We start from the raw sequence: 15,341 nt of genomic DNA on the forward strand, positions 1-15,341 counted from the left end.
ATAACAAGGGTTCCTTTTATGTGAGAATTAGCAATGCAAGACTTCTGCGAGAACAGAATTGTGCTTGCGCAAGCATTTTACACCGCCGGACCTCGAGGAGAACAAAAAACCCACTGTGCTTTGGATTCAGCTCTTCTGAAATCTCTAGGCGAACCCGTTTTAGAGAATGCTGACATTTTCATGAATGAATTTATATTAGCTTACCCATTTTACACAGACTAGCTGCTCTCCAAAATCTGCTTAAAATCCACAAGGATTAAAAGATTTGGGGCTTTTTTGGAAAGGATTCGGTACTGTTTGATGTGTGTATTATCGAAATGCTTAAAATTCATAATTAATATCTAATTAAATTCTTTTCTCTGACCTTAGGTGGTTGTGTCTCGTGTGGCACGCGTGTGCAAAACCGATCAGGGCGGTTCCCAGCGTGTGCTGGAAAAGCAGTGGACTTCGTTCCTGAAAGCCCGTCTGAACTGCTCCATCCCGGGAGACTCGCACTTCTACTTCAACCTCCTGCATTCCACCAGCCCCATCATCCACATGCACGGCAGGGATATCATCCTCGCTGTCTTCTCCACACCCTCCAACAGGTGGGTCACAATCTTTAGAAGCGCTGACGAATCCGAGAAAAGAACCACCCACGATGCATATTGCGCTCAAAATGGCAAGGACCAGCTGAAATCCCTAGCTTCTCTCTGATTGGCTGTCTTCCAGTTTCCAGGAGTCAGGGTGCACTGGTTTTTATCACTCTTCTACCGAGAAAAAGTTGTGTCTGCAAGCTTCCAGGCTTCTGCAATACACTCTTCTGTACAAGAACCAGCCACATGATTTGCCAAAGTTTGCAAGGAATCAATCTTTGAAATATATTGTTGGAAACATTTAATAGAACACAAGCGTGATATACTTAAACATACCTACACTGCAGTTTAGTCAATACATACCGTGTAGGTCTTGGTCTAAATAAGCTGCAGTGTAGACCTTTACACTGCAAGTCTGGCTTAACAAGACTAAGAACCACTAGATTCCAGGCAGACTATGAATCACTAGAGATAAACTCCCAAATATAGTGCATTAGCAGCCTCATTGATAGACAGTTGAGCTGGAAATATCACAGGCTGGTGGCAACAGCGGAGCATTGGGAAACGGGTACAATCGCTCTGGGTTTAGGTCGTCCTGGGGGATTATGGGTGAAAAACCACTGAATATAGAACACTGGTGCGACACTGCAGGGAATATCATTGCAGGTTTTAATGGCATGTAGAGAGGCGCTGCGAGAGAACGGGAGGGGAGAGATGGAGATTGATGTATGAATGAGGAATGGAATTGATGTGGGTAGATGTACACATGCTGACAGGCTGTCACCGAGATGTCACACTTAGAGAGGAAAGCAACAACAAAACATATATTTTTGGGATCAGGGAGCAAGTGCATGTTTTGACAGAGTTTGCAGGAAATAATTACAGGAAAGAATGCGAGAACACAAAAAAGAGGGAGGGCTGTCAAGAGGATGGAAGTGAAGACGCTGAAGGAGTCATTACTATGAGAGGAAATAAAGAGAAGAGAAAATTGAGAGAAAATGGTTCCTGTATGCACGTTGCTACCCGTGTGTGAGATTGAGGTCTGAGAGTGAACGCTTAAAGGGACAGTTCACCCAAAAATGAAAATTCTGTCTGTTATTTTCCCTGTGGAACACAAAGGAGAATTGACTGTCAAGAGCCAAAAACACTAGGGATGCACTGCTATTAAAATTATAGCCTGATTAACCAATAATGATATTTTAAGTTATAACCAATAACCAATAAATATTAAAGGATGTGTGTGGGTGTGTACACTAATGTTCAGAAACATTAATTTATTTAAAACAAAAATCCATACTAAATATTTAATTAATACTTAATAATTAATGCTTTCATTTAGGAAGATGCATTAAAGTGATTTTAAAGATATTAAAGATAACTCAACTTAATTGATATTAAAGATAATTATACTGTTACAGCAGATTTATAATTTAAATAAATGTTGTTCTTTTTTACTTTGCATTCATTAAAGAATCCTGAAAAAAATGTATCTTGGGTTGCACACAAATATTAGCACCATTGATAATAATATGATATTACTGTCAAGCATATTATTATTATTATGCTCCAAATCAGCATATTAGAATGATTTTTGAAAGAATTCTGTGACACTTAAGATAATAATATAACAGGCTACTGAAAATTCAGAATTCAAAGCAGCTGAATAAATTACAATGGAAAAAATTTAAAATGGTAATAAATAATATTTCGCAATATTACTGTTTTAATGTATTGCGATGAAATGCATTTGAGGTTAAAATTTTACATACGCCTTGCATATTCTGCGAAATGTTAATTCTTTTACCAAAATAAGAGGGATCATACAAAATGCATGTTTTTAGTACTGACCTAAATAAGATATTTCACATAAAAGATGTTTACATAGAGTCCACAAGAGAAAATAATAGGTAAATTGATAAAAATGACCTAGTTTAAAATGCTCACTGATGCTCCAGAAGGAAAAACGATGCGTTTAGAGACAGGGGTGTAAACTTTTGAACAGAATAAAGATTTGTAGATTTTGCCTAAATATCTTTTTTTTTTTTCATTTAATACTGCCCTTCGGAAGCTATAGACGATGCTTACATTTTTCCCAGTAGTAAAATCTTCAAATTCTAAAAGTTTTCACCCCCGCCTCTTAGTGCATCGTTTTTCCTTCTGAAGCATCAGTGAGTGTTTGAACCTTCTGTAATAGTTGCATATGAGTCTCTCAGTTGTCCTCAGTATGAAAAGATGCATCTCAAAATCATACAGTCATTGTTGGAAAGGGTTTAAGTACACAACAATGCTGAAAAACCAAAGAATTTGTGGGAATTTAAAGACTTTTCTGAAGAACAGCGGGCTGTTTTACTGTTCTGGATAAACAAGGGACTCATAAACAACTATCACTAAACAAAAAAACACAGCGGTGGATTATTCAGGTAACAAAACAGTATTAGGAATCAAGCATATGTGAACTTTTGAACAGGGTCATTTTTATAAATTGAGCTATTATTTTCTGTTGTGGACTATATGTAAACATCTTGTGAAATATCTTATTCAGGTCAGTACTAAATATAACAGTACTAAAAATAACATGCATTTTGAATGATCCCTTTTATTTCGTCTAAATAATGAACATTTTGCAGATTCTGCAAAGTGTATGTAAACCTCAACTGTAAATGCCAACAATATTTTTTTTGAGAGAGAGAGAGTGAATAATGATTCACATTTTAGAATCTTCCTCAGTTGAAAATTCATTTCATATCTGGGTGAGCTGTGTCTACAGTGTGTGCGAGAGCATGCATGATGGGTAATATTTTTATGAGACCTGTGTGTGTGTGACAAATGAAGTGCAATAGAGCACCCTCTGAATGATGGAGGAAGGGCAGGACTCCCAGCATGCAAATGTGTATTTGTGTCAGAGCAGGGGCCAAACCTCAGCAAATGCCAACTCTAATAACATCTCAGTCTGCTAATGGCCACTCTGCGGGGGGTCGAGAGGAGAAGGGGAAAAAAAATATGAAGGATGAGTATATGTGTGTGGAGGGGGGAGATATTCACCCAAGGACGAATGAATGAGGCGGTCAATAATAGCCCACGTCTTCCCCCACCAGAGTTAAAAAAACTGACTCTTATCTGTGAGAGTTCTCCACTCTTATCCTAAGGGCACGGATCCACGGCGGTCTCGGTTAGAGATGGAGCACTGAGGTGCAGTGGCAGGGAACGTCCAGCTGTACAAGCATTCCCGTCTGCAGCTGCAGTCCTCTATAAACAGCGCAGGGGGCTTCGCTAGCCTGCAGGGAGGATGTGTGGTCTGTTAAAGAGCTCTCAGACAAATTGCCGGGACCGGTTAGTGCGTGGCAGACGCAGCAGCAGGGGAGGACTAAGGGAATGAGAGGAGGCCATGTTGGGATGTGGTTGAGATGGGTCTAAGTATTATGGGAAGGAGAGTAATAAAGTGCAGACTGTCTAAAAAGCAGTGACTCATGCTGAACAGAGAGTGGTTAACAGGACTATTCTGTGGAGTTTAAACATTTTGCAAGTTTCTCATAAATTCTGATTATTTATACATGAGCAGAATTTAAATTCCAATCTTATTTTAAATATTAATGCTCAGTTTTTCAGATTAAGGCAAGCTAGGTGTCACGGTTACTGTTGCTTATACTTGAGGTTAGGGATTTATTCTTTCTGCTCTGATTTTCTTACTTGAAGTTTGGAGTCAGTAAGATTTTGTAATGTTTTTGAAAGAAGTTCACCAAGGCTGCATTCAAGTTACAATTTCAAATAACTGTTTTTTTTAAACATATATTAAAACGTAATTTATTCCTGCGAGGACAAAGCTGTCACATGATCCTTCAGAAAACCTTCTGATACTGAAAACAGTTGTGCTGCTTAATATTCCTGTGGAAACCATGATACATTTTTCAGGTATGAGTATCTTTACTGTCACTTTTGATCAATTTAATACATGCTTGCTGAGTTGAAGTATTTATTTGTTTAAAAAAATCGTACTGACACCACACTTTTAAAGGGGTCATCGGATACAAAGTTCAATTTTACATGTTGTTTGAACTTTAATGTGTGTTGGCAGTGTATGTACACATCTACCCTATAATGATAAAAATCCATGCAGTGGTTTTTAATTAATCTGTAAAAAATAAAATCCCCTTTTTCAAATCGAGCCATTCTCAGATGCCTGTCGGTGTGGCGTTACACCGACAGAGGCCGCTCCTACGATAGTTGATTGACATGAGTGTCTTACCTCAGGCCTGCCTTAAATCAGCTGTAACAGTCCGACCTCCATTGTGTTGATGCGGGAGCAGGGATGTAAGTGAGACAAGAATATCTCAGATTGAGCGATTGAGGTGTTGTGTTGCTGGATGTAATAATGAACATAGTGGTTGTCATTTATTCCCGACATCTGAGCCACTGAAGATGCAGTGGATTACGTTTGTTTGTGAAGGGAATGCGCCTCCTGATCTACATATATCCATCTATGTTCAGCTTCACCTACAGCAGAAGTGAGTATAAGGGTTTTTTTTATGAATCTTTGCGATCGCATTTCCTAATAATGTGCTAGTTACCAAGTTTAGTGGCTAAATGCGGCTAAAGTAAACAGGCTCGTCACTCCACACAGAGAAGAGAGGGGCGGGGCGAGCAGAGCTCATTAACATTTAAAGCAAACTCGACCAGAACAGGATGATTTTTGCAGAGCTGATTTCGGCAAGTTAAAAAAGGTGTTATTTACACTACCATTGAGAAAAAAAACCCAAAGCATGTTATAGACTTTTCATTAAAACCCTAATGGGCATCCGATGACCCGTTTAAAGGGTGGTATCCTTTTTTGCTTCAAATCAAAGTTTATAACATGATTCATTTTAGTATTTTAAAGGTGGTTGGTTCAGTTCATGGCTTAAAACTCTTTATTGAGGAATGTTTTTAACAGAAACCAAGGCTGGAAAAATGAATCATTATTGCACGCCATTGTACTTCGCTGTATAAAGCATCAGTACGTAGTTTTCTCATTTTTTGCCCTTTTTTCACTAGTTTATGCACGTGTAGTAGATAAAAGGAAATGACTAGGAAGAAAAGGGGGAGCCTGTGTTGCCCACATGAGCCCCACAGCTCACTGAGTCAGAGCATGTGTTAGGGTGTTGAGGATGTTTTCCAGGGCTTGCTGTGTTGTTGCTGAAGTGTTCCAATTGTGTCTTTTTTACCCAAAACTTTAGAACAGCAGTGTATATGCATTTTTTCCTCTTTAATCATCTGCTCGGCAAAAAGAAGTCAGATTGCTTAAAGTAATAGCACACTTCCTTTTAGCAAACCACAAAATTTGAGGTACAAGATGAACTGTGCTGAACCTAGAAACAAAGAAACTCAAAAAGTGAAAAATAGTTTGGTAGAAAAATACAGCTCTTGCTTGTCAAAAGACAGGTTGCACTCTCACAGAAACAGAGCAAGGAGGAAAGAGGTGTTTGCATCTCATTTGAGCTCCTGATGCTTCGAGGTGTGGGGCAGAGGCTCCAAGCAGGGCAGGAGAGATGGGGTGAGATTGTTGTAAATGAAAGGCTGCAGGTGAGATCATCCTCTCAGTGGATCTTGGTGGATGCAGGAGGAGGATGCACAGTTCAGATCTGCTGGAGAGGCACACACTCAGGTTTGAAGCAGCTGAGGGACATTTAAAGAAAGAGTGGAGACAGCGAGGCCTCGTAAAGGTGGAGAGGAACTGGAATGAGCTGCAGACAAGTGTTTTGACAGAGCTCCAAGATGAGATGTATGGAAAGAGACATGGAGGAACTTTTCTGTTTAGCTGTGGCAGACCACACAGTAATTGAATCAGATTGCCTTCACTGATCTTTGAATTTTATATATATACATAATAAAAATTTGTTTTAAGTGACTCAAAAAGAATAATTCTGTCATCATTTACTCAACGTAATGTGATTCCAAATTGTTCATATTATTTTTTGCAGTGTTGACTTCTTCCCCAGCCAACACTGGGAAGAAAAAATAGTCTTTTTAGGGAGTATTTTTGTTATATTTTCCAGTTCCAGTAAATTTACTTAAGAAGCAACATATAATATAAAGACTTGTTTTTGGAGAAAGTATCTATTATGAGTGTTTATGATTTTCTTACTGCACTGGCAGATTTTTTCACTTCCTTTATATATAAACCAAGTAAAAAAAAAAAAGAGTGAAAATTCTGCTTGTGTAGTAAACTACTAAAAAAATATAGCTGCAAGCAGTGATTACCGGGGATTTAAAAGAAAAATATGGAAAAGTACATATTGTTTAGCAAGTCTAACCACCTAAATCAACGACTGAAAAAAAGCATTTTTGGTAAATTGCCATAGAAATATGATGTTCTTTTTTTTAATGTTTTTTTGACATTTGTCGCATATGTTCCCCAGGCTTTGTGAAGTTTTGAGTTTTCCTTTAGGCTTTATAGGATTTTGGGTAAATTTTCAATCATTTAACAAACAATTTAATTAACACTAGTGGTTCTAGAGGTAAAGTTGTCCGAAATGAGAAGTTCTATCATATGATATGAATATTGAATAGTGTATGTGCGAAAAAATGTGCAATATACAATCATTTACGCCCTTGAAAAATGCGATAGGTGCTCAAACTTTGTCGACCAATGGAGACCATGTTTTTTTTGAGATACGCAACAAATGTTCTTATAGACACATGATACTTTGGACCAAGACTGTGCACAGCAATTTCCATGCTGAAAGGACAAATAGTTGTGCAGTTGTAGCCATTTTTATGTTTTTCCTCCTCTAATAGGGCCACCAAGTGGCCAAGCTCTGCACTTTTTTTTCCTGTGACCTCAGATTGAACTCTTATATAAGCGTTCTTAGTTTTTGGCGAAGATATTTCTTTCCGTTCAGGAGTTATAGGCATTTTACTAAAAGTGGTTCTGCTCCTTTCGAACGTTTTGGCGTCCCTTTGTGGCGGTGAGTCGAAAGTTAAACTTTTTGATAATTATTGATATTCACTCTCCAGAGAATCTTTCTGCACTGGTTTGGTTCCGGTCGGGTGAAAAGTCTATGACTAGTTCGCAGAAGTAGGTTTTTCAAAAAATGCGAAATACTCAAATTTGAGCCTGAAACTGATGGTTTTGGAGTTATGAGTGATTTCGTACTTTTGTTTGCTGTTGTGCCCCCGTCAGGCCGATTGGGGTGAGCCTTGGTCACGTTGTAGGCAGTGTGAGTACTACCATCCCTCCAATTTTCAAGTCTCTACGACTTACAGTTTTGTCTGAACGATCAGTTTTACGTGGATATTGCTGATCCATGACCATTCTAAATCTAAAGTGTTACCTAAATTGATATATGAAAGAAATTTAGTAAGAAACAATGTGTAAGTTATTCGAAATTCTGTATTGAGAAGAGAAAGTGGTGTTCTGTCACTGCAAGTTGTTCACCTGTCAGGCCTTTTGAATGGTCTGCAGTGTGTCAGACTGATGACATTGATGATCAGGCTGATATGAGCCTAATGAGGTCTTGTCAGAAAATTGCCAGACTTATGTTCTTAAGTCCTGTCACTGTCTCTGCTGAATCTGAACAGTTTCAGCGCTGTCAGTCGGAAGGTCATTTTCAGCTGGCCTACGGCTTCAAGCACGCACATACAAACGCAGTACAGGATAAAACCAGTGGACATGTGACAGATGTGTCCCAAAGTGCTATTGGAGACAGCTGCTTATCCTTGCTTCTGCTCCTGAGCTTTATTAATTCCTTCCCAAACCTAGCAATCTATACTGAAACGCCTACATGGACCACAAAGCCCAGATCAACATGGGTGACTTTGCAAGATTAGTGTGGGTGTCACTCTTTCCAGACCTGTACCTGCTATCCAGTCTCTCAGAGTCATTTACTGGATCCCACTGAATCCTTAAATGCAAAGTTACCGTGTGCAGTCCGTTTTCAAGCAGAAGGTGATGTTCTGCATCTGAGTAGATTGATCGAGAGATATAGAGCACAAGAGAGTGATGGAGAGGGAGTGAACGACTCACCTGTGTCAAGGATGCGAGAGAATACAGCTGTGGCTTGTACTTACAAAGTATGTCAGTGCCAGGAAATCTGAGGAGGAAGTAAAGAGAGAGAGAGTGGGCGTAAACGAGAACTGAACTGACTCACCCTGCATGACTCTCTGTTCTCTCTTAAGAAAGTCTTTAAGTGCTGAAAGCTGTCGCTTCACCAGAGACAAATCACTTCAGGACAGTTTAGAGATTGAAGCTCTGTTTCACAGTAGGAGGAATGAGAGGTGCTCTCACTAACTAGGTTTCCATACACATTTTTATGCAAATTTTGAGATATTGCATCAAAATTGCTGTACGGAGAGACAGAGATAAGTCTAAGATTTACAAAAGATGCATGAAAAAACAAATAATTCTGCTCATGCACTTACATACCCCTTGTTGCAGATTATGCAAGTTGATAATGATTTTAACAAAATAAGAGGGTTCTTGAAAATTGCATGTTATTATTTTTTTTGTGTGTGTCACATAACAGATGTTTACATACAGATGAGGTCAAAGTATACATACACCCTGCAAAATCTGCAAAATGTTAATTATTTTACCAAAATAAGAGGGATCATACAAAATGCATGTTATTTCTTATTTAGTGTTTACCTGAATAAGATATTTCAAATAAAAGACATTTACATATAGTCCACAAGAGAAAATAATAGTTGAATTTATAAAAATGACCCCGTTCAAAAGTTTACATACGCTTGATTCTTAATACTGTGTTGGTACCTGAATAATCCACAGCTGTGTTTTTTTGTTTAGTAATAGTTGTTTATGAGTCCCTTGCTTGTCCTGAACAGTTAAAATGTCTGCTGTTCTTCAGAAAAGTCCTTCAGGTCCCACAAATTCTTTGGTTTTCCAGCATTTTTGTGTATTTGAACCTTTTCCAACAATGACTGTATGGTTTTGAGATCCATCTTTTCACACTGAGGACAACTATTACAAAAGGTCACTGATGCTGAAAATAACATGCATTTTGTATGATCCCTCTTATTTTGGTAAAATAATTAACATTTAGTAGATTCTGCAAGGTTTATGTAAACTTTTGACCTCAACTGTATAATCCAAACTCTTAAAAAATAAAGGTTCTTTTTTGGCATCAGTTTTTTCATTTAATACATCCATTGAACCTTCCCATTGCACTAAAGGTTCTTTGTTACGGAACCTTCACATTATAAAAAAAAAGTGGTTATTTTGAACAACTTTTCATTGGATGGTTCTTTGGAGAACCCAAATTTGTTCTGCTGTAGTATTGCTGTGAAAAACAAAATAGTAACTGAATTTACACAAATTATCTACGGGTAGTTTATACGTTTACATATCCTTGAATTTTTCTACTGTGTGTTGTTACCTTGATGATCAATGACAGTTTTTATGTTTTTTGAGTTTTTCATGAGACCTTTGTTTGCCCTGAGCAGTTAAGCTTCCCACTTCAGAAAAATCCTCCAGATCCTGCACATTCTTTGGTTTTCTAGCATCATCTGCATATTTGAAGCCTTTCCAACAGTGTCTGTATAATGTTAAGATGCATATTTTCACACAGAGGACAATTGAGGGACTCAAACACAACTAGTACAAAAGGTGAAAACATTTACTGATGCTCAAGATGGAAACAGTGCATTAATATCTGGGGGATGGACATTTTGAACACGATTTTGATTAAAGATCATATTAAATGCCCTTCAGAAGCTATATTTAGATTTCCCAGAAAACAAAATAAGTGCAATTTACACCGTTAATCCAACGGATAAACTTTACACCCCCAGGCTCTCAGTGCATCACGTTGCCTTCCTGAGCATCAGTGGATTTTTTTTTATTTCCCTCCGTGACATATCACATACAACTATAATTTATGTAGACAGTTTTGCTGCTTCTTATTTTTATCATCATTAATCTACATGAGTCTTGCCCATTGTTTATGGACAGACACTTTATGAAGAATTGTGATTCATCATGTGGCTTTCTATTGCGCCACTTGTATTATTATTGTAGAAACCCAAGTATGTTACTCACAGTTGCGTTTGTATACTGCTGCATTCTTGAATAGATCCTCAGTGGGAGGAAAAGGTCATGGAGTGGAAGAGCTTGCAGTCACCCAAGGTTTCTGGTGACAGCTCTAGACAATATTCTCTGCTCTGTTTGCCTTGAAATGCCTGTCCAACTATCCACTGTACAGATCTATTCAAGGCTGTCAACTGATGTGTTTTTGACATGTTAGTGATAAATGAAATCCATTTGGTGTTGCGAGCCTCCTCCAGCTCAGAGCGGTATCATGGAAAAAGAACAGGTCTGAGGATATCATTGTGCTGTATTTTTGCAGTATCCCTGGCTCTGCAGTGTGTGCTTTCGACATGGAGCAGCTGGCTGGAGTGTTTGATGGAAGATTTAAAGAGCAGAAATCGCCCGAGTCGATATGGACACCTGTTCCAGATGAGGTTGTGCCCAAACCGAGGTACTGAATGAAATGACATTTACAGCTCTGGAGAGTGTTTTATGTCCTCAAATGCCAACCTGCAGAGAAAAAGTTTCTAATAATGTGCTGTGTTTGTGAATTTCTCAGGCCGGGTGGTTGTGCCATACAAGGCTCAAAGTTCAATTCCTCCAACTCTTTTCCCGATGACATGTTAACTTTTGTCAAGACGCATCCGCTCATGGATGAAGCCATCCCATCACTCGGTCAGAGACCATGGATTGTTCGGACGATGGTCAGGTGAGGACTTTGTCTTTCTCTCAGATGTCCTAGACCAGATTCTCTACTTTTAAAACCAGGTCATACAGGTCTTCAAGACATGATATCTGGTTTGTCACAGGTCTAAAGTGGACTACTGCTTGTAGATGTGCAATCAGCTGGTAGTCCAATAACCTACAAAAAAGACTACCAACAAATAACCAACTTCAAGCTTCAGAAGTTGGACTTTTCACAAACTTGAAGCAAAGGAACAGATAATGGGCATTAAATTTAGCTGCTAATTTCTCGCAGTCATTCTTTCCTTAATTAAGATCCATACTAAACATTTGACCGCCCAGCTGTGACGTCTGCTAGCATTAGTATCTGTCCAATCTCAGTCTTCAGACTATGGGGTTCCAGCAGCTGGGGTTTCTCATCATCCCACAGGGCATGACAAGATTATAGTGACAAGTTGTTTGTGTCATTTCAAACACTCTGGGAAATCATCTTATTTTAGAAAGCTGAATCATTCCAGTAGAGCAGTTTTGGCTGTTTCCTCAAGATATGCCAGTTTGTCGATGCTAATTGCTTTTCGGATTTGTGCATTTTGTTATTTTGGCACGAGGTTTTGGTTTACAATTTAATACCTCTCGGCCTCATTTCAGAACAAATTAAGTTGTCTTCTGTCGCTTTCAGATACCAGCTCAACAAAATGGTGGTGGACACAAATGCTGGTCCCTATGGCAACCAGACAGTCCTCTTTTTGGGTTCCAGCCGAGGGACCATCCTCAAATTCCTCGTCACCCCCAACAGAGATAACACCGTGACCAACAACAACGTGTTCCTTGAGGAACTGGAAGGCTACAACCCAGACAGGTAGAGGTTAATGCTTGAAACACGATTTTTGCTGATTGCTTTATGGTGGAGAATCACATGTCATGGCATGTAAACAGATGGAGCATTAGCTGGTCATTATCTCTTGCTGAAAGCGGCGGGAGTTTGCTAGCAACACTCATTTTCCATGGATATAGTGTTAATTGAATCTTCCTCCAGACAGACTAAACGCTGTTTAGTCTGTTTCTCCTCATACTGTACACACTCTCTTTCTCAAAAAATGAGTTTTTACACACAAAAAATGCAAAAACATTGCAAGTCAGATGAAAATTTCCTGAAAATTTCCTCCTCCCCATGTCATCCAAGATGTTCATGTCTTTCTTCAGTCAAAAAGATGTTTTTGAGGAAAACATTCCAAGATTTGTCTTGGAATGAAAAATCCAAATTGAAGTTTCAATGCAGTCATCAAGAAAAATACAAATGTCTATACTTTTTAACCACAAATGCTCATCTTGCACTAGCTCAACCTCATGTATTATGTAATCATGTATGGATGACATAGACGGAAGTAGCGACCCAGAGCGAACGCACAAAGAAAGTCAAATGCCCTTTACACAAAAAGGGAAAACAACATCAGACGATTTTGAAGTTTGAGGAGAAAATGAGATGGAGTTTTTCGCCCTTCCTTACCTTTTTTTAACCGAAGTACACAGACGAAGAACTAACCATGCATGAGTTTTCCAATGTGATTACTCAATATGTGAAGATGCACATTGCTAGTGCAAGATGACCATTTGTGTATAAATTTTAAACATTTTTAAGAAAATGACCAATTGTTTTGCTAAATAAGAGCCTTATTTCTCAACTGGGATCATGTAGAGCCCTTTGAAGCTGCATTGAAACTGCAGTTTGGACCTTCAATCCGATGGCCACCACTGAAGTCCATTATATGGAGAAAAATGATGTTTTCCTCAAAAAAACATAATTTCTTTGTGACTGAAGACAGAAAGACATGAACATCTTGGATGACATGTGGACAAGTAAATTAGCATGAAATTTCCATTCTGTAAGTAAACTAATCCTTTAAATGCCAAACACCAATTTAGCTCAACAAAACAAACAGCTTTGATAAAACATGAATCAACATAAATCGCTAAAAATTCCTGTGTGATTTATCAGAGCAGGAGCGTGTGTGTGTGAGAGCGTGACGGCGTTGACAGTGCTAGCTGTGTCTAGCGCAGCGGGAAGCCAGCTAATCAGGGGAGTGTAGATGGAGTAATCAGATCAGGCTCCGATCATGCTGGCCTTGCATAACCTCTGCCGTCTTTCATCACGCGGTGGTGAAGTGGTAAACTGCTTGACACGCACAGGGTCAGGGAGTCCGCGACCGACGGAAACTGCTCAAAAATGCCCGTGTCATCATCCATATCGATCAAGACACTACAGCGAAGAAAACAATGACACAATTAGGATGCGGGCTAGAGTGTTAATTGATGTCAATCTCTTTTTATGCACACGTTCCGTTTTGTCTTGCCGTCTTTCTATCATCCGTGTACAGTTGTCTGGCTTTTTTTGTTCCTAATAGTTTTTTCCACGCTTGTTTTCTGTGATCTAACTATAGCAGTGGTTCATTTTCATCTTTTACGTCTTGTGTTTCGCTCTCCTACTCATGTGTCAAGAGAGGCTGCTTTTTTCTTCTAAAATCAGTTTAAACTTGCCAGTTGCACCTCTTTATCTCACCCTCTGTCTGTTCTCTTGCCGTCTCTCTCTTTCGTCACTTGTTTTGGCTGCCTAAAAATGGAGCTGTACGACTGCAATGATTCATTCATTAATTTTTGTTTGTCTCTCTAACGACTCAATTTTCAACCAGGGCTGTTAATTAAATGTGTTAATTTAGTGAGATTAATTCTAAAAAAAGAGAAGAAAGACTGTAAATTAACAATAAAAATCAAATAAAAAATGGTTATGGTTATGGTCAAATCTGTGTAGTCTATTAATTAGAAGTGAAATGGATTTACAGTTCAATATCACTTCAAATGGATATACACATTTTCATTTTAACGTATGCGACCCAGGACCACAAAACCAGTCATAAGGGTCCATTTTTTAATACTTCATCTGAAAGCTGAATAAATAAGCTTTTCATTGCACTGATGTATGGTTTATGATAGGGCAATATTTGGCTGACATACAACTATTTGAAAATCTGGAATCTAAGGGTGCAAAAAAATCAAAATATTGAGAAAATCACCTTTAAAGTTATCCAGATGAAGTTCTTAGCAATGCATATTGCTATTTTGATATGTTTACAGTAGGAAATTTATAACATATCTTCATGGAACATGATCTTTACTTAATATCCTAATGATTTTTTGCATAAAAGAAAAATCTATAATTTTGACCCATACAATGTATTTTTGGCTGTTGCTACAAATATACCTGTGCTACTTATGACTGGTTTTGTGGTCCAGGGTCACATATTAGATTAATTTACTGCCATGTTCTACCATTATTTTTATTCATTTTTAATTAGTTCAGTAATATTTTCAACAGATTTTCTAGTCTCTAAGTCATTTTGCTTCTCAAGTTAATCTATTTTTACAGCGTTTTAATTTTTTCTCTGTAAAACGAGATTAAAATACTTATTAGGAAAATGACTTTTTGAAGCAAGCTTGATCTAGTTTCTGATGGCCTTTGCTAAGTGTGGCTCATTGCTGAGATCCGATGCATAAAGTCCTAATGATTTCTCCGCTGCTATCGAAGCCATTATTGTAAGTGTTTCTATAACCATATGTATGTGTGCGTATGTATACAAACAAATGTGCTTTCTAGCCAGCATGGCAGGTGCAAGAGAGATACTCTAAGTGGTAAGTGCCAATTAAGTGTAAAGCACAGAGGAGTGGGTGGCTGCCAGACTCCTAGATATCAATCAGATTAGTTACTGGGGCCAAGCACGAAGTGACAACACATTAATGTGATATCACATTAATACGACACGCGTTTTCTTTTTGAAGCCCTTTACGCCTCATCCTGTTTTTCATTCTGAGTGTGAACGTTAGTGTCAGTTCATTAGAGACATACTATATAACAAGCCGTTATCTTAATAGATGGATGTCCTTGGTTTGAAATTTCAAGATTTAAGATGACAAACAAACTTTTATATCTAAGCTCTAATGTGTTAGAGGATAGTAGGTTTCGCTTGTCTACTTTTGCTTTATTAGTTCGTTATATTGTGTTAAGATAAACA

At 38.3% G+C, this 15,341-nt stretch overlaps 1 protein-coding gene across 7 annotated transcripts in view; it reads left to right on the plus strand.

The window, feature by feature from the left end:
• The window catches only part of sema6bb (sema domain, transmembrane domain (TM), and cytoplasmic domain, (semaphorin) 6Bb), a 159,060-nt gene that overhangs the window by 112,992 nt on the left and 30,727 nt on the right, over positions 1-15,341 (plus strand). For all 7 annotated transcript variants that reach the window (XM_051117239.1, XM_051117242.1, XM_051117243.1 and 4 more), the window contains 4 exons: positions 370-587; positions 10,913-11,044; positions 11,153-11,302; positions 11,957-12,136. In XM_051117239.1, coding sequence (XP_050973196.1) covers positions 370-587; positions 10,913-11,044; positions 11,153-11,302; positions 11,957-12,136 — 680 coding nt within the window. The remainder of the gene's footprint in view (positions 1-369; positions 588-10,912; positions 11,045-11,152; positions 11,303-11,956; positions 12,137-15,341) is intronic.

This window comes from Labeo rohita, chromosome 8 (genome assembly GCF_022985175.1).
Source record: "Labeo rohita strain BAU-BD-2019 chromosome 8, IGBB_LRoh.1.0, whole genome shotgun sequence".
Taxonomy (NCBI): Eukaryota; Metazoa; Chordata; class Actinopteri; order Cypriniformes; family Cyprinidae; genus Labeo; species Labeo rohita.